The following is a 20,851-nucleotide window of genomic DNA, read 5'->3' on the forward strand; positions in this document are numbered from 1 at the left end:
AATAATTAGCTGATGATGATGATTAACACAAACAATTGCCAGTTAACACCTCCCAAATAAAGGATGCCCCCAGGCAGCAACAGCCAGGCTTTGCAGCTGCAAGGCTACTCAATGCTAATCAAGCTGGGTCATTGCAACACTTGATTCAAACAGATGAGAGCCCTTTCTCCCACCCTGGACATTATTCCACAGATACATAAACCCCACTTGCCTAGTTTCCAACAGACCTCACAACCTCTGAGGATGCCTGCCACAGATGCGGGTGAAACGTCAGGAGAGAATACTTCTGGAACATGGCCACACAGCCCGAAAGACATACAACAACCCTGTGATCCCGGCCATGAAAGCCTTCGACAACACAATTGCCAGTTAACTCCTCCCAAATAAAGGACGCCCCCAGGCAGCAACAGCCAGGCTTTGCAGCTGCAAGGCTACTCAATGCTAATCAAGCTGGGTCATTGCAACATTAACACTTGATTCAAACAGATGAGAGCCCTTTCTCCCACCCTGGACATTATTCCACAGATATATAAACCCCACTTGCCTAGTTTCCAACAGACCTCACAATCTCTGAGGATGCCTGCCACAGATGCGGGTGAAATGTCAGGAGAGAATGCTACTGGAAACATGGCCATACAGCCGAGAAACTCACAGCAACCCAAACAAATAATCCACAGCCCCTTTCCAAAGGCTTCCAGGAACATGCTTCCGGTCCTAATACACATTGGCTTATTCTTGCTCTGGTGATGTAGCCCAGCAGCATCTGAAAGCCAAACGGATCCCATTATATCCCTGTCAAACTAAATGCTTGGGCTTTCATCAACTTCTAGAGCTAACATTACTGTCAATGGGAGGAAGAACGGCCTTCAGATGTCACAATCAATACATAGCTTTTAACCGCTCATGTCTGCCTTTTTTCTCCACTGTCGCATTTGGGTTTTTTTTTCCCCCTCCTTTCGCAGACTCTATTTATTGCTTGGTAGCAGAGAGAGAAAAAATTCAAGTGTGTTTTTTAAAAAAAAGTGTTTTATGGATTGAAAGCAAGATCAGAACGAGGGCTTTTACACCATCTGTATGCACACATCAGTTTCCTGGAAAATAGTTTGGGGTGATGCTATGTGTAGTTTGAAATGGCATGTCTCTTCTTGGGTCTAAATCGGGCATGGGCAAACTTGGGTCCTCCGGGTGTTTTGGACTTCAACTCCCACCATTCCTAACAGCCTCGGGCCCCTTCCTTTTCCCCCTCAGCCGCTTAAGCGGCTGAGGGGGAAAAGGAAGGGGCCCGAGGCTGTTAGGAATGGTGGGAGTTGAAGTCCAAAACACCCGGAGGACCCAAGTTGGCCCACGCCTGCCTTATGTTTCTTATGTTTTGGCACTGAGAGCAAAGAGAAGATTCAATTTCACCCTTGAGAGTTCACCGAGTCAGTCTTTCATGCTGAATGGATTTCCCATTTTCAATGAACAAAGAATGACAGTTCTTTATTTAAGGCATTCAAGAACACAGCCCAACATAACAGTGACAATACCAACTGAAGTCCAGGAGAAAAAGAACTAAAACAAGATTTTTTTTTACAATTTTCTTGTTGCCATTGCTCAATTGCTCGAATCAATGCAGTTATACATAGACATATAGTAAAAGAGTAAACAAAGAGGGATCTCCAAAGAAAATATTGACATATGACATGTTTCAAAACATAGCTGTTCATCTATATATATATAAAAGGGTAATGAAATTTCGGCCTAGGACAAAACAACAAAACTACACCTCCCAGAAACACTAAACTTGGCAGCACAACCCCTCATCCATGCCTCTACGTTCATACAACAAAAAGAAAAGAAAAATAAAGTCCTAATTAGAAGGAGAGGAATAATTGTTTTTATCCAATTGCTGCCAGTTAGAAAGCTAAGCTCCGCCCACTTGGTCTCTTAGCAATGCTCTCAGCCCAGGCAGAGTTAGGCCTCACTTAGGCCTCTTCCACACTGCCTATAAAATACAGATTATCTGATTTTAACTGGATTATATGGCAGTGTAGACTCAAGGCCCTTCCACACAGCTATATAACCCATTTATAATGGACTTAATGTCAGGGGAAAACCTTTACCCTTTACCTTAACTACCACCAATTCCTCAATACTTTATTTCCCATACCACCAGACTTCGCCACAGCAACGCGTGGCCGGGCACAGCTAGTATTAGCTATGTAGACAGCTGCATCTGCAATGTCACTTCTTTCTTTAGTTTCAACTGAGAGTATTTAAAGCTTGCAATATCCTTGTGGGTGTAACAAAGGCATCATAACTAGTTGATGGTGAAATCCACAGACCAGTGTCATCCTCCTTTGAATTTATTTATTTATTTACAGTATTTATATTCCGCCCTTCTCACCCCAAAGGGGACTCAGGGCGGATTACAGTGAACACATATATGGCAAACATTCAATGCCAACAGACAAACAACATATATAGACAGACACAGAGGCATTTAACATTTTTTTCCAGCTTCATGATTCCGGCCACAGGGGGAGCTGTTGCTTCACTGTCCACTAGTGGCTGTACTTCCTCATTCCTTTCCTCGTGTTTTGCTGGCAGTTTTTTTATGATATTGTAAATTAGTTAAATTAGCCTCTCGCATAAAGCGTGCCTAAATTTCCCTAATTGACAGATGCAACTGTCTTTCGGGGCTGCATAGGTCAACAGCAAGCCGGGCTATTTAATGGTCGGGGGCTTAACCTGACCCAGGCTTCGAACTCATGACCTCTCGGTCAGTAGTGATTTATTGCAGCTGGTTACTAGCCAGCTGTGCCACAGCCCTGCCCATTCATTTTGTTTGAATCCATTCATGTTGGTTGACAAATTCTGCTATGCAAACAAATACTGTGATCCTCCATGAATGAAAACACAAATACCCTGTGTATTAGAAGCAGCAACGGCCAGGAAAGTGTGACTCTAGTTGAGCATGGCAGTCACAGGGAAGTGAATGGAGTTGTAGGACCAAATGCTTGGAAGTCAATCACTAGAAGCAAGCAGTCAGAATTAACAAAACTGAGGAAGGAAAAAGACAAAACAACCAGCTCCCAGCCAATTCATGGGTCTGGAATCTAAACCGGTCAAGAACATAGTTTGTTGAGGAGTAATCTGCAACAAGAAATCCACTCGATCACTGAATAGCTGCTTAATCCAGACACACCTGATAGTTAATTGCTTTGTTTCCTACGTAAGCCTCTTTCTACACTTCTGTTTGTTTTGGCATGATGGTGGCCTCTCCATGGTGCCCATCTGCTTTGACTGACGCAGAACACATCTCATAGATCTGCATTGGCCGCATCTGATCATAGCTGCTTTTGTTCAGAGCTTTGGCAGGGCATAGGAAGTTCAACACAACAATATGTAGACTGTCCATCCCTGTGGCTAACTAACCAGGTCATGCCCCCCTCTGTGATCTTCACTTGGCTCCAACCGGGACCAAGTGCAACAGGGGCTGCCCAGATTCACTGGCTTCCCGTCGGGGACTTTTGACCCTGTTTTGTGAGGGATCCGCTCTGACATCCATTGGCCTCACAGAGACTACGATCCTCCTGGGGAACCTCTGTCCTAGCAAGATGTAAATGAATGGATTCAAGCAGCTGTTGGCATAGCCCAGGCTGATGGCCACATTGTAGGCATAATAGAAAGGTAAGGTGGGTTGCTGCATGGCCAGCTGGACCAGCTGTAGAACATGGAAGGGGGCCCAGCAGACAAAGAAAGTCAGGCAGATGGCAATGGCAACTCGCGTGACTCTTTTGGTCCGGAGGCTGGTACATCTCTGGCCGGTCAGCGCTTGGGAAGACTTCGCCATCTTCAACAATATCCTTCTGTAGGCTGCTGTGATGAGGGCAAACGGGATGGCAAAAGCCAAGAAGAACTGGTAAAGTGTGTACCAGTAGATGTCTCGTTGAGGGTCCGGCAGGCGAATCCCACAGCCGAGAAGCCCTCCTGGCAGCGGGATGAGCTGCGTGTACATCCAGACAGGCGTGATGCTGAGGAAGGAGAGGGCCCAGAGTATAATGATGACCGAGATGGCAATTGGGGGCTTCCTGAAGCGAGCAGAGGCAAAAGGATACACGGTGGCCAAATAGCGGTCCAGGGACATGGCGGTGAGGATGTAGGTGCTGGTGAACTGGCTGTTGGCGTCCAAGGCGGTGATGATGGTGCACATGGTCTCCCCAAAGTGCCAGGCTCCATTGCCCAACAGCTGATGGATGAGGAAGGGCATGCCAAGGAGGAAGAGGAGGTCCACCATGGAAAGATTGACAATGAAGATGTCAGGCACACTGCTGCTGGGGCTGGGCTTCTTGAAGACAGTGCAGATCACCAGGCTGTTGCCGACGATGCCCAGGAGGCAAATGATGCCAAAGAGGGTGGGCATGATAAAGGCAGAATAGCTCAAGAGGTGGAGAGCATCACCTACCCAAGAAAAGATGGAGGAAACACAAAGGCAGGGTAACATTGAATTATGATCATGCAGTACAGAACAATATCAAGAAATAGTCCTAAAACACTGGAGCCAACCCAAGTCATTTTACTGGCTAAACCAAAGTACAGGAATCTTCCCATGAAGAAAACAGACTCAGTCTTAACTGCACTTGGTTTAGGAAAACAGGAAAGGCTGTTCCCTTCCCGAAATAGGGAAACTATCCCTACTGTCCAAATGCATCTGCTATCTGAGCTGGTTGCTATACTCTGTCGAAAAATACAGCACTCTCCTGCTTTGCATCTTATAGCGTTTAAACACATTGCGTATCCCTTATCAGAAATGCTTTGGACCACAAGTGCTTTGGATTTCAGATTTTTATGGTTTTTTTTGGGATACCTGTATTTGTATATAATAATAATAATAATAATAATAATAATAATAATAATAATAATAATAGGAAACAATAGACATTGACAAAATTACGATCTGCCAACTGCAAAAGGCCACCCTACTGGGATCTACATCACACAGTCCTAGACACTTGGGAAGTGTTCGACTTGTGATTTTGTGATACGAAATCGAGCATATCTATCTTGTTTGCTGTGTCATACAATGTTGTTGTGTCAATAATAATCATACACTTTATATTTTGCTCTATCTCCCCAGATGGACTCAGAGTGGATTACAGAACACATACAAGGCAAACATTCAATGCCTTTTACACAACAACATACAATACACAGACAGAGGTAAAGGTCTTCCCCCTTTTTCATTTCCGGCGTCTGGAGGCAATGCTCAACTTCCAGCCATGGAAAGGTGCTTTTGTTCAATTTTCCAAGTCTGTTATCTGTAGATATTGCTGATCTGTTGCCGGCATGTTTTGCATATCTGCACAGGGTGCCCCTTTACCTTCCAGCCGAAGCAGTATCTATTGATCTACTCGCATTGCATGCTTTAGAACTGCTAGGTTGACTTGACAGTTGGGAGCTCACCCTGACTCACAGCTTTGAAAAAACCACTTAAGCTGCCGAGGGGGAAAAGGAAAGGGCCCAAGGCTGTTAGAAATGGTGGGAGTTGGAGTCCAAAACACTTGGAGGGCCCAAGTTTGCCCATGGCTGTTCTAGCATGTAGTTTCTTCTTTTAATCATAACCTACTCCACCAGTTTGTTCTCTTGCTGGAGAGAACAAACAGCCAGACTCAAATGGTTTTTCTGTGTTCTTTCAGTTTCATTCCAAGCGGAGAAACAGCTTTATAAGGCAGAGAGCTATCTGAAAAGGCTTGGGGACACAAGAGACCAATTAGAGTAATGCTTCTTAGAGAGGTGGTCCATGATCCATGGTCCAGTGCCAGCCCCTGTCAAGTTTCCAGCAAAGAAACCAACCACTGGAGCTACACAAACATGTTACAGTACTTCTCCCTGACACATTTGGGGACATAAATCCCCAGCTCCCCACATCGGAAGGCTTAAGAGGCACTGCGTTATGTCTGCTACGGCAAGAAAAAGCATGTCGCAGAAACAGAGCAGCACTGTAAATTCATATATATATCTTTCTAAAACAGCAAGGAATTTTCAAACACTGGGATTAATAATCTTAGGAGGTGGGTGGAATTGTTTAAGCAGAAAGGTTTGTTTATCTGCTTTGTAATGTCTCAAACCAAGCCTCTTGCTCATTCATACTAGGCTGCCCCATAATCCTGCCTTGACAGTCCTACCACTGTTTATAATAGCAGTATTGGGGGCACACACTCTGTATATTCATATCAAAACAATCCTGCACATTCCATGATACTATTACGTAGCTGTTCAAACACAGCTACCATTTCCTGACATGTATATCTTTGCACAATTGGCTTGTATGTCACAAAATCTAACTTGGTGCTTCTTCTCTATTAAGCTTCAGAAAAGAACTGCCAGGAAAGCTGAGCAACCAAGCAAAATAACAAAAGATTTCTGTCTCTGCTCAGTATTTTGTCATCTGTAATTGTCATTCATTCCCACGTATTAGCTCCCTAGTGCCTGCAGATCTCAGAAAGTTGCAGCTGAAAGAGTCACGATACATCTCCAAATCTTACAGCATCTTCCCCCACATTTGTACTCACCGTTGTAGGAAAAGTTTTGTCCTGGGTTAGAAATATTTAGCATGGAGTTGTTCGCGCTAAGGCTGCGATTTGCTAGAAAATCCATTCTTCAGGTAGGAGGGGAAAAATTCTAGATTCCGTCAACAGTTGGAAGAGGCACGAGGAAGAAAGAGAGACAGAAGGGAGGCTGGGTTCCTCGGAGATGCTCTAAAGCTGCCGTTCTCTAAGCAGCTTCTCTTTGCAAAAGCAGGTGCAGCTTTCATGTCCTTGCTACAGCCTGCATGTTAAAGGAGCTGTAAAGAAAGAAAACACATACGCAAACACACACCTCTCTATGTGCTCTCTGCACCACCCTCAGGGCAGAGCTGACACCAGAGCCCAAAAGTGAGACCAGCATCCACGCAACATCTTTTGCGCGTTCGTGTTCAAAAAGGGTTGTCTTTGGAAGGCTGGGAGCAGAGTTGAGTTTTGCTTGGGCTCTCAGTCATTCCTCATTATCACTGCAGAGCTGGGAGAATAAAGATTTCTACAGCAAGCACAGCCATTTCAAGTGCTGATTTTCCTGGGGAATTGATACAGCTGTACCAAACTTGGAACGGACATAGTTGGACTGGAGGCATCAACACCTGTAAAACTAGGAGAGGTGCTGGTGACAATTAGGCATGCATGAAAAGAGAGAAGACAACGCCAGACTTCAAACACTGCCAAGAAGGAACAAATCATTTTGTTTTCTCTCATTTGGAAAAAAAATCCCAAATCCATTCCAGTCCTATTATCTTGGTGGATTTTGGCCCTTTTTTATGTTCCAAAAATTAATGGAACAAAACACACACATTTTCTTTTCTTTGTGTGAACTGACCCCTAAGGCGAAATCAACACAGATGAAATAAAGAATCTTTATCACTCCCAGTCCTTTTGGAATATGCATTGTTCTTCTCCATCCAATATCAAAACATTTGCTTTTTTGTGGTTGAGGGTCCTCCCATTTTTCTCTGCTGTTTTTAGGAAGAACAGTTGTTTTTAAAATGTGGACTTTGATCCCCAAATTGGGAATGAAATATAATTTAGAGTTTGGGATAGTGGAAAGGTTGGAGGTGGTTACCTGTTTACTTCCGTGTTTGTATCAGAATTTGGAAAAGACTGTGTTGCCTTTTAAAAAATTTGGTGTTTGTATTTGTAACACATTCACAGGGTTACAAAGATTCTAAATGAATACTAATTGCAAGTAGATTTTGTTACATTAGGCAGGAAGTTGCCTCTTGCGGAAGTCTGTACAGAAGGTAAGAGGCATGCAGCAAGGGTAGAGCAGAAATCCGTCCATTCTGGAAGATGCCAAGCTTCATTTAAAGTACATGCTGGAATTTCCTTCCAAATCTCCCTTCCCTCCTGCTGACGAAGAAATGGTCTCATGGCTGCGTTCAGGAGAGCCACTGATGCATAGTTGTCTTGTCTGTCTTCCTTGTTTCTTTAAAAGGTCTTGGAGTGCAGTATGGTATTAATAAATTGTGTTTAGCAGCTATCTATCTATCAAACTATCTATTGATTTATAAATTATATTTTAATTTCATTGTTTTAATAATTGTCCTAGTTTAAATCTATCTTAATATTTTGTGTTGGTCAAAATATCTGGAAGGCCACAGTCCGCAGCCCTTTCCTGTTTAGAGGGCAATCTACTCAGTGAGTATATTGCCTTCTATGAAAGCAGGTGATCTCTCATATAGACAGGTGGAGTTAATATTACAAACACAAACACACCACTGCTTCTCACAGACATTCTCTCACATCAAGTGTGGTGATACAAATCAAACTTCAAAAATAAAGAATCATCTATGATAAACCAGAAATATGTTTTTATTATCTGACAACAACATTATGAGTTCAAGCAAGGCAATAATACAATAATGTTATTATTTTTAAAAAAATGATTCGATGGTGTTGAAACACCTGACACAAAATATATGTATTCACACAGATAAAATAAGGCACAATATTTAACCAGTTAGTGCTTTTCAAAGCTTGCAAGCCCACAATACCACAAAAAGAAATAAAAGCTAGGTTTATCATTTCCGAATAATTTAAAACACAGAACAAAAGTGCTTAAGCTGTTTTTTTTAAAAAGGTCCACATTCATAAAGGAGACATCCTTTTTTCTACTTATTGTATGTTAAAAACTCCATTTTCTGTTACAATGTAAGAAAGCTTAAGGCTTGGATTTAAGTTTCCACATTTGGAAAAGTATGGTTACCAGCAAAATCGAGTTTTAACTCCTGCCAGGTATAAGACTTTCCAACTCTCAAGTTTAGCAAGCTGTAAAACCAGCAGACATGGAAGTACCCTAACTGGATAAGAGTTACTCACACTTTTAATGAGGGGCCCATCATTATAAATATAACCAGGAGAGAAAAATCGGCCTTCAGTTCCAATAAGCTCCAAACCAAGCCTTTACTATTCTGAATGTTTAGAAAATGTAACAGTGCTCTGGAATGGTGCCTCTTTGGGTGTTTTCCAAGAACAGACTCCAAGCTTCAATTTATTCACTCTTCTTATTAGCTGCATCTTGGTCTATGTCAAGAGGACTGCTTGGTAAGAAAGCGCTTCCATTCCCAATTTCTTTTTTTGACAGGCTTCTGCAAGACAGACAAAAAGAAAAGATTTCTGATTTAATGGCACACAAAAATCCAAGTCATGTAGGTTGCCATGCCTATTACCCAGACTTTCAAAAGGATTCCGCATTACAGTCTATTTATCTCAGGTATCACAGTCCACAGAGTTTTCAAAGCTTTTCCAAAGCAATGTATTTATCTTGGCTCCAAGCAATGGATAATAATGGCATTTTAGCAGTATTATTTTTAATACTTACAACATGGCATGTTATGCACAAATTTGCCTTGGGTTTCAACTACATTGGAATGGTTGTCAAGACCCTGTATATCAGGCATGGGCAAACTTGGGCCCTCCAGGTGTTTTGGACTTCAACTCCCACAATTCCTAACAGCCTCGGGCCCTTTCCTTTTCCCCCTCAGCCGTTGTATATGAACAGAACCATACTGGTGCCGAGAGGGATTAGGAGTCTCAGACATAATTTGAATTGTGTTGGGGTATTGTGTGGTTTCCGGGCTGTATGGCCGTGTTCTAGCAGCATTTTCTCCTGACGTTTTACTTGCATCTGTGGCTGGCATCTTCAGAGGATGGCATCTTAAGAGGATGCCAGCCACAGATGCAGGAGAAATGTCAGGAGAAAATGCTACTAGAACACGACCATACAGCCCAGAAAACACACAACACCCCAGTGATTCTGGCTGTGAAAGCCTTCAAAAATACATGAAATTGCAATTAATATCTGAATGATGAAAGCAACAAAAACACTGGCCCAGCTCTAGTAAAATTACAGTCACCACTGAATCAGATCGGAAACTCAATTTATTGTCACCCCATCTTTTAATACTTACTTTGGAACAGGCCAGTAATTCAGCAGAGTTGTAAGAGATATGTAGCAAACACTCAGCACTCCAGACACTGCAAGGGACAGCATTCCCAATCCACCAAGCACACAAAACAGGGTGACACCTCCCAGCGTGATTAAAAATCCTACAAAAAGCAAGAAACAGTTTGTTCTACATGTTCAGTTTTCAATATTTATATTTTGTTGGTTTTCAAACTGTATGGTTTTTAAAGCTGTCAGCTGCTTTGGGTTTTGGTCCTAAGAGAAAATCAATTAACATCCACAACAGTCTCATAACACTACTCCACTGACTGTCAGGATCACGAGTCATGCCATGCTTTCCCTTTATGTTTTAAGATTCTTGTATTTGCCTTGTATAATTGGATTATGGAGCTTGTTATGCTTTTTAACCATATTTGTATATTGGAAATGATGAGGTATGCTACATTCTGTAATCTATAGTCGTGATTTGGAGTGTCTATGTGAGTAGAAGGTTGGTGTCAAACCAGTTTTGTCTATTCTATTATGGGCCTCAATTAGGTTCCATTTTTAAAAGTTGATTTTACTTTCCAACCCTGGGGGGTTAGTTCACCCAGCCTGTTTTCCTGCAGGTTTTTAAAAAGGTAACAGAGAAGTATGCCGAGAAGTGAAAACATCCTCTAGTGCTAAATAATGCTGTTAGTAACCAGAAAACAAATTTGGGAGAAAGCATCCATACCTTCCATGAGAATCACTCCAACGCAGGCAGTGACAGCTGTCACGGCAACAAAAAGCAAAAAGAAGGCAACAGGAAGTGCAGAGGCTGCCATGAAGATCAGCAGAGACAGGGCGACAAAAGGGTGGTCATCTAAGTATCGGCCAACTCGTGAGTTCATAAAGGCAACAACCTGGGATTTAAATGGAAGGAAAAAACATGCTTTTGATAAAAAAGGACCCAATTGCGGAAGTGTCGTTATTCCACAGAAAATTCAATTAATTATGTTATTTCTGGGGTTGGAGTGGGTTAACCATGTTAGTTTGTCTCAGTAGTGTCTAGTAAAGGCATGGACAAACTTGGGCCCTCCAAGTGTTTTGGACTTCAACTCCTACAATTCCTAACAGCCTCAGGCCCTTTCAGCTTAAGCGGCTGAGGGGGAAAAGGAAGGGGCCTGAGGCTGTTAGGAATGGTGGGAGTTGAAGTCCAAAACACTTAGAGGGCCCAAGTTTTCCCATGCCTGGTCTAGTAGGTGAAAGACGAGTTTTGTCTGAAATATGCTTTTCAGCTGCATGGAGTGTTGTGTTAATCATCCAATCACGCTAACTGATCTTCCTAAAATATGAAGGTCTCTCTGCCGGAGTAGTATTTCTTGTTAAATAAAGGTCAAAAACATAACAAATGTTATCCTGCATATCGCCGAAGACCTATTCCTTTTGATAAGTGTATTAAAGCAAAGGTTATTTTGTTTATAAAAAGAGATGAGATCCAATTAAATAGAAAAAGAGCCAAAGAGCATATGTTGAAGGTATCATTTGCAGGCTTCCGCTGAAGGTGAAAACAACAACCAAGTGTAACTTGGAGGTCAAGCTTCTCACCCCATTGCAGGGCGTTTTAATAATGCAGCAAGGCTATCCTATTAAGTGTAGTATTGGTCAAAATCAGAACCTGGATAGCTATCCAGTAAGAAAGTGGAGAGGCATTACAAAAAAGGTCTAAATGAATTCAGCATGCCAATAATTGTATTTATGAAGCTAACATTATTTTGATACAGCAGTAGATAAAGCTGAAATCCTATGCCCACACAGATGTATGTTCTGCTGACCTCCAAAGTGGTTTACTTTTTAATTGTTTTAATCTGTTATATATTTTTGATCTTTTAATCTCATTTTAATGTTTGTATCTTGTGTATTTTAACAATGTTTTTTAATTTGTTGAAAGTACCTTTGATTCCCACACTGTGAAGCAGGTATGACAGAAATAAATATAGCAATAATAACAATGTTTGAGTAGACAGGTAAAGAACAGCACTGTGCCAATACCTTTTATGACAAATGCTTGCAGTGGCTTCTCAGTTATTGAACACTGGCAATAATTTTTTTCCATCCTAAGACAGGCGCAGCCTTTCTGCTGCCTTCAGCACATGCAGTTGTGTTAAGATTTAGAACCACTAAAATCACTGGGGTTCAAGCTAGTCCTGCCTATCTTGTATGGGTGGTTCTGGATCCTTATAATTCTGACTTATTTTGTAACGCTGTGGTAAAGACTATGCATATATTTAAAATGCTAACATACGAACACTCTAATATTATCTTTAAAAATGGTTCTTGCTAGTCAAGTTCTCTTTCAGGATTTGCCATTCTATTTTCCTTCTCCGCCATTCTGTTTTACCTTAACAGTGGAACTCACTGCCTCAGAGTCTGGTCGAAGCTCCTTTTTTGGAGGCTTTTAAACAGAGGCTGGATGGTCACGTGTCATGGGTATTTTAATTTTGCTTTTCCTGCATGGCAGGAGGTTGAACTAGATCACCCATGTGGTCTCTTCCAACTCTATTATCCGATGATTCTATGAGTGTGCCTGCCTATTCACTTGTGCCTCCTAGGCAGCTCGTGTAGTCTCTTCCATTTCTATGATTCCTTGGCTTCCTATCCTGACGGAAAAGAAGAAAAGCACACCATGATAAAATGATGAAGACATCCATAACTCACGTGAGAGTTGCTGTGAACAGCGTCCATCATGGAGTTCCATCGTTTCTGGAGTTCCTTCATTTCTTTTGACATGGTGGAATTTTTAGTCCACGTCTGGGGCCTTCTTATAAACAAATTAGTGCATTCTTAAAGAAAGGAACCTTTCAGAGAAAAAAAAACCCATCATCTTAATTTATTTATTTATTTCATGTCAAAAGCATTGCATAACAAATACATTTTAAAATGATGAAAAAAAATAGAGGAAATCACAATCAACTAAATAGTTTTAGACCAGAAACGGGCAACAGCAACCGCATTGTCCGTAGCTTTAAACAACTCCTCCTCCGTGCATGAGGCAGGACATTGTGGGCAAGCATACATATGCGGAGTTGTTTGTTCTGCTTCACAGTCACACAAGGTGGAGGATTCCTCCAGGTAGTGCCACCTTGCCAAGTTGTCTTTAGATCTGCCCACTCCACTTCTTCTTAATTAATTTCTTAATTAAGTAATTGGAAACAAAAATAAACATTTCCTAATAGGCACATTAGAAAAATCAACATTTAGAAAACACAACAATTGCAGGCAATAATATAGAAACTCCTACTGTTTGCTTGACTTTGAAACAGGATAGGAGTACCAGCACAATGGTTAATTACAAGGGATATCTCCTTATATGTGAAGGTAAATAACTAAAAGTATGGTAAATAACTAAAAGAGATGTACTTCCATTTACACAAAGCCTCCATTTGGGTTTCTCTAGTTTCCCCTTCCTGCCATGGTCCTCTCCCATGTCATTCCAGAGAATGCATCAATATTTGAAAGTGGGTTTTCAGGGATGATACAGGGTTCAAGGGGAAAGAAAGAGACAGGAAAGCCTAACTGCACAATCCTCTTTAGTTTTCGGAATAATGTGCACACGATTTGCGAGAAAGCATCTTTTAAAGCATCATCCCCCTCCTAGAGCTTCTCTAGATCTTTCACTAGAAGTGGTTTACATTGAATAATCTGATTACCTGATTAACAAGGAGCAACCACTTTAGCCAGTGTTTTTCACTGACTAATTCATTCTGACTAATCTTAATCCCCATTATAGTGATATTAGTCACACAACACCATTATCGGATAAACAGAAGTCAACGTGTAGATTCTATGTGATCTTGGATGGTAAACAGAGTCAGTCCCACTTTGTACTTCGATGACAGACCACCAATGAATACCTGTTTTAGAGCAGGGGGTTTGACTAGATGGCCCATGTGGTCTCTTCTAATTCTATTATTCTACCCATAAGACAGACAGTATAATAAATGTACCACTTCCATCTCTGTCTTGCCTCTTCTCTACCCCTTGTCCCTGTTAATCTTTTCTTCATATTTAAGTACTTGCCTTGTAGCCACAGGTGAGGTGAAGTCTCGTGCAGACAAGTGAACAGTTCGGCAAAGGAGGAATAGATGGCTCAGGACAGAAAACTAGCAGATTACAGCAGATTACAGCCTTACCCGGTGCAAAAAAATGCAGTGGGCTGTTGGAGGAGGTTCTGGACTCTCTGCCCTTCCTCTGGCACCTCCAACAGGCCACTAAAACAAGACTTGCAAACAAAGAACTTTTGCAAATCTGGTTTCCCTACTCTGCAATCTTGCATAGATAATTTGGTTGTCTATGTTGTGCAACAACCTTTCAACAATTGATACATTTAAATATATATATATATATATCTGCAATGTACTGAATTACAGTGTCACTACTTTCACCGACTTGTGTACAAGGGAGAATTGCAGATTGTAATCTTTCAGGCAGGATTCTTTATGTGGTGCAACAAGGTTCCTTTAAAAATACAGGATGTGAATCATACAGTACATACATATATTTATTTATCATTTATTTACTATATTTATATCCCGCTCTTCTCACCCCGAAAGGGACTCAGAGCAGCTTACATATACAGTAGAGTCTCACTTATCCAAGCCAAAAGGGCCGGCAGAACCTTGGATAAGCGAATATCTTGGATAATAAGCAGGGATTAAGGAAAAACCTATGAAACATCAAATTAGGTTATGATTTTACAAATTAAGCACCAAAACATCATGTTATACAACAAATTTGACAGAAAAAGTAGTTCAATACTGCAAAACCTTGCTCTTCCGACAAGCTTTCAATGGGTGAAAAACTCGGGGCTATGTCTGTTTTTATTGTTGCTTTTATTGTTGTTTTTATTGTTTTTATTGTTATTTTAAAGCTAAGTGTATTGTTTTAATCTATTTCTGTAAACCGCTCCGAACCAAACCGGGAGTAGCGGTATACAAGTCTAATAAATAAATAAATAAATAAATAAATAATGTTATTTTGTAATTACTGTATTTATGAATTTAGCACCAAAATATCACGATATATTGAAAACATTGACTACAAAAATGCGTTGGATAATCCAGAATGTTGGATAAGCGAGTCTTGGATAAGTGAGACTCTACTGTATACACATGGGAACCAAGTCTAACCATGATTTATTTATGTTTCACATATTTATTTATTTATTTACTACATTTATATCCCACTCTTCTCACCCCGAAGGGGACTCAGAGCGGCTTACAAATCAAATGAACATACAATATATTATTAGCATAGCACAATATAAGCATTAAATTACTATATTGTACTACAGTAGAGTCTCACTTATCCAACATTCTGGATTATCCAACGCATACAGTTTCAATACATCGTGATATTTTGGTGCTAAATTTGTAAATACAGTAATTACTACATAGCGTTACTGTGTAATGAACTACCGTACTTTTTCTGTCAAATTTGTTGTATAACGATGTTTTGGTGCTTAGTTTGTAAAATCATAACCTAATTTAATGTTTAATAGGCTTTTCCTTAATCTCTCCTTATTATCCAACATATTCGCTTATCCAACGTTCTTCCGGCCCGTTTATGTCGGATAAGCGAGACTCTACTGTGTATCATTATATGGTAATATTATTAGTAATATTACATTTAATATATAATATATAATTAATACACCCTATACACATAGCCTAAAGGTAATTGTATACATATTTTTTCCCAAATTCCTCATGAAACAGTGTGTAACTTGAATAATCAGTAAGCAAAGGTATCATTACCTCAGTAACTCTTGTGGACACGTCAATTTCCTGTAGTTTGAAGCCATTGTTCCGCTTCCTAGTCTCCAGGGCTAGCTTGCCTCTCTATGACTTCCCCTCACATCTTTATACATGGCTGTCATGTATCATACATGGATGTGTATGATTCCATTCAATTTATTTAATGTGTTTACTCTCATTTTTATTTTCAGACCAAAGAGATGCTATTTGTGTGCAGAGAGCCATTGTGTGTTAGTTTGTCTCAGTAGTGTCTAGTACAGGTGTGGGCCAGCTTGGGCCCTCTCTTCAGGTGTTTTGGACTTCAACTCCCAGCATGCCTCACAGCCTCAGGCCCCTTCCTTTTCCCCCTCAGCCGCTTAAGCGGCTGAGGGGGAAAAGGAAAGGGCCTGAGGCTGTGAGGCATGCTGGGAGTTGAAGTCCAAAACACCTGAAGAGAGGGCCCAAGTTGGCCCACGCCTACTGACAGGAGTGTGCAGTCAGTGCCTAATGGCCTCCTTTCCTGCCTTGCTTTCATTCATTATTTCTTTCCCTCCTCCGCCCTTTTTCCCCTCATAAAGGCCTCCCTTGGCCTACCTTCCTTTTGGGTCCTGGAGCCTAAGGCCGCGACGGAGCCTTGCTTCTTTCTTTCCTCCTGGCCAAGGCCTTATTTACCTCAGCCGAGCCGCGGCCTCGCTCCTCTTCGCCGCCCGGGCTTGAGGATGACAAAGCCGGGCGGCTCCCTCCGCCTCCTCCCCGCCTCCCTTCCTCCTCCCTCCGTCAGGCGCTTTGAAAAGAAAAGGGAGGCCCCTTCCACACCGCTGGATAAAACCCACATTGAATTGCATTGCGTGGCAGTGTGGACTCAGATACTGTGGGATATATGGCTCTGTGGGAAGGCCTCATTGATTGCATTGCTGTGAGTTTACCGAGTTGTCTGGCCATGTTCCAGAAGCATTCTCTCCTGACGTTTCGTCCACCTCTATGACAGGCATCCTCAGAGGTTGTGGGGTCTGTTGGAAACTAGGCATTAAGTGGGGTTTCTCAAGAGTTCTTTCTCCCACCCTGGACATTATTCCACAGATACATAAACTCAATTTGCCTAGTTTCCAATTTCGGAGGATACCTGTGATAGATGTGGGCAAAATGTCAGGAGAGAATGTTTCTGGAACATGGCCATACAGCAGGGGTCCCCAAACTTTTTAAACAGGGGGCCAGTTCACAATCCTTTGGACCATTGGAGGGCCAGACTATAGTTGGCCACCAAGCAATAATAATAATAATAATAATAATAATAATAATAATAATAATAATAATAATAATTAATAATAATAATAATAATAATAATAATAATAATAATAATAATAATAATAAAAACCAGTACAGGTGGGTGCCATGCCAAAAGATCTCAGCCGGCATTTGGAAACAATAGACATTGACAAAATTATGATCGGCCAACTGCAAAAGGCCACCCAACTGGGATCTACGCGCATCATCCGAAAATACATTACACAGTCCTAAACACTTGGGAAGTGTTCAGCTTGTGATTTTGTGATACAAAATCCAGCATATCTATCTTGTTTGCTGTGTCATACAATGCCGTTGTGTCAATAATAATAATAATAATAATAAAGAGGGTTGGAAGAGACCCTTTGGGCTATTGAGTCCAACCCCCTTCTGCCTTTGTGCACCAAAGGCACAAGCAAAGCACCCCTGACAGATGGCACCCCCGCCTCAATGTTAATAATAATAATAATAATAATAATAATAATAATAATAATAACAACAGTAATAAAGAGGGTTGGAAGAGACCCCTTGGGCCATTTAGTCCAACCCCTTCTGACTTTGTTCACCAAAAGCACAAGCAAAGCACCCCTGACATATGGCCTCCCAGCCTCAATGTTAATAATAATAATACTAATAATAATAATAATAATAATAATAATAATAAAGAGAAGAGGAGAACCCTTGGGTCATTTAGCCCAACCCCCTTCTGCCTTTGTGCCGTGGGGGCCGGATAAATGGCTTCGATGGGCCGCATGTGGCCCCCGGGCCTTAGTTTGGGGACCCCTGCCATACAGCCTGGAAAACTCACAGCAACCTACCTCTCTTTTGTACTCTTTCCATGTTTTTCTTGTTGCTGCTAATTATTAGCAGGTTTGTTTCAGCTTAGGAATAAACAGTGGCAATTAAATTAAAAATACAGTAGAGTCCCACTTATCCAAGCTAAATGGGCTGGCAGAACCTTGGATAAGCGAATATCTTGGATTTTTTTTCTTGTGTCAGGAGCAACTGGAGTTGCTTCTGGAGTGAGAGAATTGGCCATGTGCAAGGACGTTGCCCAGGGGATGCCCGGATGTTTTGATGTTTTACCATCCTTGTGGGAGGCTTCTCTCATGTCCCCGCATGGAGCTGGAGCTGATAGAGGGAGCTCATCTGCACTCTCCCCGGGTGGGATTCGAACCTGGCAGCCTTCAGGTCAGCAACCCAACCTTCAAGTCACAAGGCTTTTATCCACTAGGCCACTGGAGGCTCCTAATATCTTGGATATTAAGGAGGGATTAAGAAAAAGCCTATTAAACAGCAAATTAGGTTATGATTTTACAAATTAAGCACCAAAACATCATGTTATACAACAAATTTGACAGAAATAAGTAGTTCAATACACAGTAATGTTATGTTGTAATTATTTCTGTATTTACGAATTTAGCACCAAAATATCATGATATATTGAAAACGTTGAATACAAAAATGCATTGGATAATCCAGAACCTTGGATAAGCAAGTCTTGGATAAGTGAGACTCTACTGTACCTCTCGTTTGTACTCTTCGCATGTTTTTGTTGTTGCTGCTAATTATTAGCAAGTTTGTTTCTGCTTAGGAATAAACAGTGGCAATTAAATTAAAAATAACAATAATCTGCCAACTGTAGCAACCCTGTTTCTGATGAAGTGGGCTATGGGGGAATCTTTAGCTGACCCTGATTGTTTCATGTCTGCAGTTCCCCTGTCTTCTGAGTGTTGTACTTTATTTGCTGTTCTGGTTTTAGAGTTTTTTAAAATAGTAGTAGCCAGATTTTGTTCATGTTCATGGTTTCCTCCTTTCTGTTGAAATTGTCCATGTGCTTCTTGTGGAATTCAGTGGCTTCTCTGTGTAGTCTGACATGGTGGTTGTCAGAGTGGTCCAGCATTTTTGTGATCTCCAATAATATGCTGTGTCCAGGTTGGTTCATCAAGTGCTCTGCTATGGCTGACTTCTCTGGTTGGATTAGTCTGCAGCACCTTTCATGTTCCTTGATTTGTGTCTGGGCAGTGCTGTGTTTGGTGGTCCCTGTGAAGACTGGGAGCCCCCGGTGGCGCAGCGTATTAAAGTGCTGAGCTGCTGAACTTGCGAACTGAAAGGTTGCAAGTTCAAATCCCGGGAGCGGAGTGAGCGCCCACTGTTAGCCCCAGCTTCTGCCAACCTGGCAGTTCAAAAACATGCAAATGTGAGTAGATCAGTAGGTACTGCTCCAGCGGGAAAGTAATGGCGCTCCATGCAGTCATGCTGGCCACATGACCTTGGATATTGCACAAGATTTATCTAGCTTACAATGATACATTTTAATATATTGGGTTTATGGTTCCTGTCCCCTTGATCAGGTTGTGTAAGTGTTATTTATTGCTATATAATTGTATTGTTTTGCCTTGCTTAATAATGTGCTATTATGTAATGTATGTGTAGTTTTTATGATTGGAAACCGTCCTGAGTCCCATGCGGGAGATAGGGAGGTATATAAATAAAGTTTTATTTATTTATTATTATTTATTGGAGGTGTCTACAGACAACGCCGGCTCTTTGGCTTAGAAATGGAAATGAGCACCAACCCCCAGAGTTGGACACAACTGGACGTAATGTCAGGGGGAAAACCTTTACCTTTACTATGGCAATATTATATATTAAATGTAATATTACTAATAATGTTACAGAATAGTGGTGTAGTTCAATATAGTAATATATAATGCTAATATTGTGCTATGCTAATGATATAATGTATTGTATGTACATATAACTTGTAAGCTGCTCTGAGTCCCCTTCGGGGTCAGAGAGGGCCGGATGTAAATGTAGTACAGTGTTCCCTCACTTATCACAGAGGTTAGGTTCCAGGACCACCCACAATAAGTGAAATTCTGTGAAGTAGGGACACTATATTTATTTTAATATTTATACATTATTTTAGTAATACACTATTTTAGGTCTTTATCAACCAAGTGTGTGTTGATAAATCGCCTCCTTCTCCTCCTGTTGCTGCTTGGGCTCCTTTTCTCTCCCTTTGGCTTCCCCTTCCTCCCTTCCTTAGGCTGTAAGTTGTAATTTTTTATTATTTATAATAGTCTTTTAGAGGTGATTGAAAAACCGTGAAACAGCAAAAAGTGAACCGCAAAGTAGTGAGAGAACACTCTAAATAAATAAATGTAGACTGGATTTTATATGGCAGTGTATGCAGGCTGTGTCTCTCCCTCTATTTGCTTTTCCTCATCCTTCCTTTTCCACTTCCACTACCAGTGCTCTCTGGCTGCTTCTGTTATGGCCTATTTCTCTTCCCTTAGCAGCAGGGAGGAAGCTTTTTGCGACCCCAGCATTGAACTAAGGGGACCCCATTTGGGGTTGGGATCCACAGTTTAAGAAGCTCTGGCCTAGAGCACTGGGATATTAGGATCTGAATCTGTGCCTAGACATGGAAACCCATTGATGTCCCTGGGTAGGTCACACCCTCTCAGCCTCAGAGAAAGGCAAACTGCCTTCTGCCAAGAAACCCCCTTGAGATGGTTATCATAAGTCAGAAATTACTTGGAAGCACACAAGCACAAAGTATCAGCAACAAAAATGTTTCTCTTCCTGACAATCAGGTTCTTCTGCCATCTGCTAGTATTGTCCCTAAATATTCCGCTTTACACTGAATTAATAAAGCATCCTACCATATCAATGTGGCTTTCCGGGTGTGACAGCCGCTCTCTTTCACAACCAGTCGCAGAAGTTGCTCCTCCAGCCAAGTGGGTGGCGGGAGGGGGGCGTGTTGAGCTGGGAGGGGAGGGAAGGAAGAGAAGGCTCTTTCCTGTGTTGCTTAGTGACAATAATGC

The 20,851-nt window shown here is 41.5% G+C and overlaps 2 protein-coding genes across 5 annotated transcripts; both read right to left on the reverse strand.

Moving 5' to 3' along the window:
* Positions 1 to 2,334: 2,334 nt before the first annotated feature.
* On the reverse strand, positions 2,335 to 8,259 carry LOC100564343 (melanin-concentrating hormone receptor 1). The gene is made up of 2 exons (XM_003226706.4): positions 6,555 to 8,259; positions 2,335 to 4,443 (listed from the first exon to the last, which is right to left on the reverse strand). Exons 1-2 carry the CDS (start codon positions 6,637 to 6,639, stop codon positions 3,443 to 3,445), a joined length of 1,086 nt encoding a protein of 361 aa, XP_003226754.2. The 5' UTR covers positions 6,640 to 8,259; the 3' UTR covers positions 2,335 to 3,442.
* A 102-nt stretch (positions 8,260 to 8,361) lies between these two features.
* On the reverse strand, positions 8,362 to 20,825 carry ldaf1 (lipid droplet assembly factor 1). Of its 4 annotated transcripts, none has more exons than XM_008119619.3 (5): positions 20,690 to 20,825; positions 12,658 to 12,797; positions 10,694 to 10,862; positions 9,983 to 10,121; positions 8,362 to 9,160 (listed from the first exon to the last, which is right to left on the reverse strand). In XM_008119619.3, the coding sequence occupies exons 2-5, from the start codon at positions 12,727 to 12,729 to the stop codon at positions 9,064 to 9,066; spliced, it is 477 nt and encodes a 158-aa protein (XP_008117826.1). In that variant the 5' UTR covers positions 12,730 to 12,797; positions 20,690 to 20,825; the 3' UTR covers positions 8,362 to 9,063. The 4 variants fall into 4 exon arrangements, with proteins under 4 accessions (XP_008117826.1, XP_003226745.1, XP_003226746.1 ...); XM_003226697.4 differs by lacking the exon at positions 20,690 to 20,825 and adding an exon at positions 16,329 to 16,510; XM_003226698.4 differs by lacking the exon at positions 20,690 to 20,825 and adding an exon at positions 15,756 to 15,960.
* Positions 20,826 to 20,851: the final 26 nt, after the last annotated feature.

Source organism: Anolis carolinensis, unplaced genomic scaffold (assembly GCF_035594765.1).
Source record: "Anolis carolinensis isolate JA03-04 unplaced genomic scaffold, rAnoCar3.1.pri scaffold_13, whole genome shotgun sequence".
Classification (NCBI taxonomy): domain Eukaryota; kingdom Metazoa; phylum Chordata; class Lepidosauria; order Squamata; family Dactyloidae; genus Anolis; species Anolis carolinensis.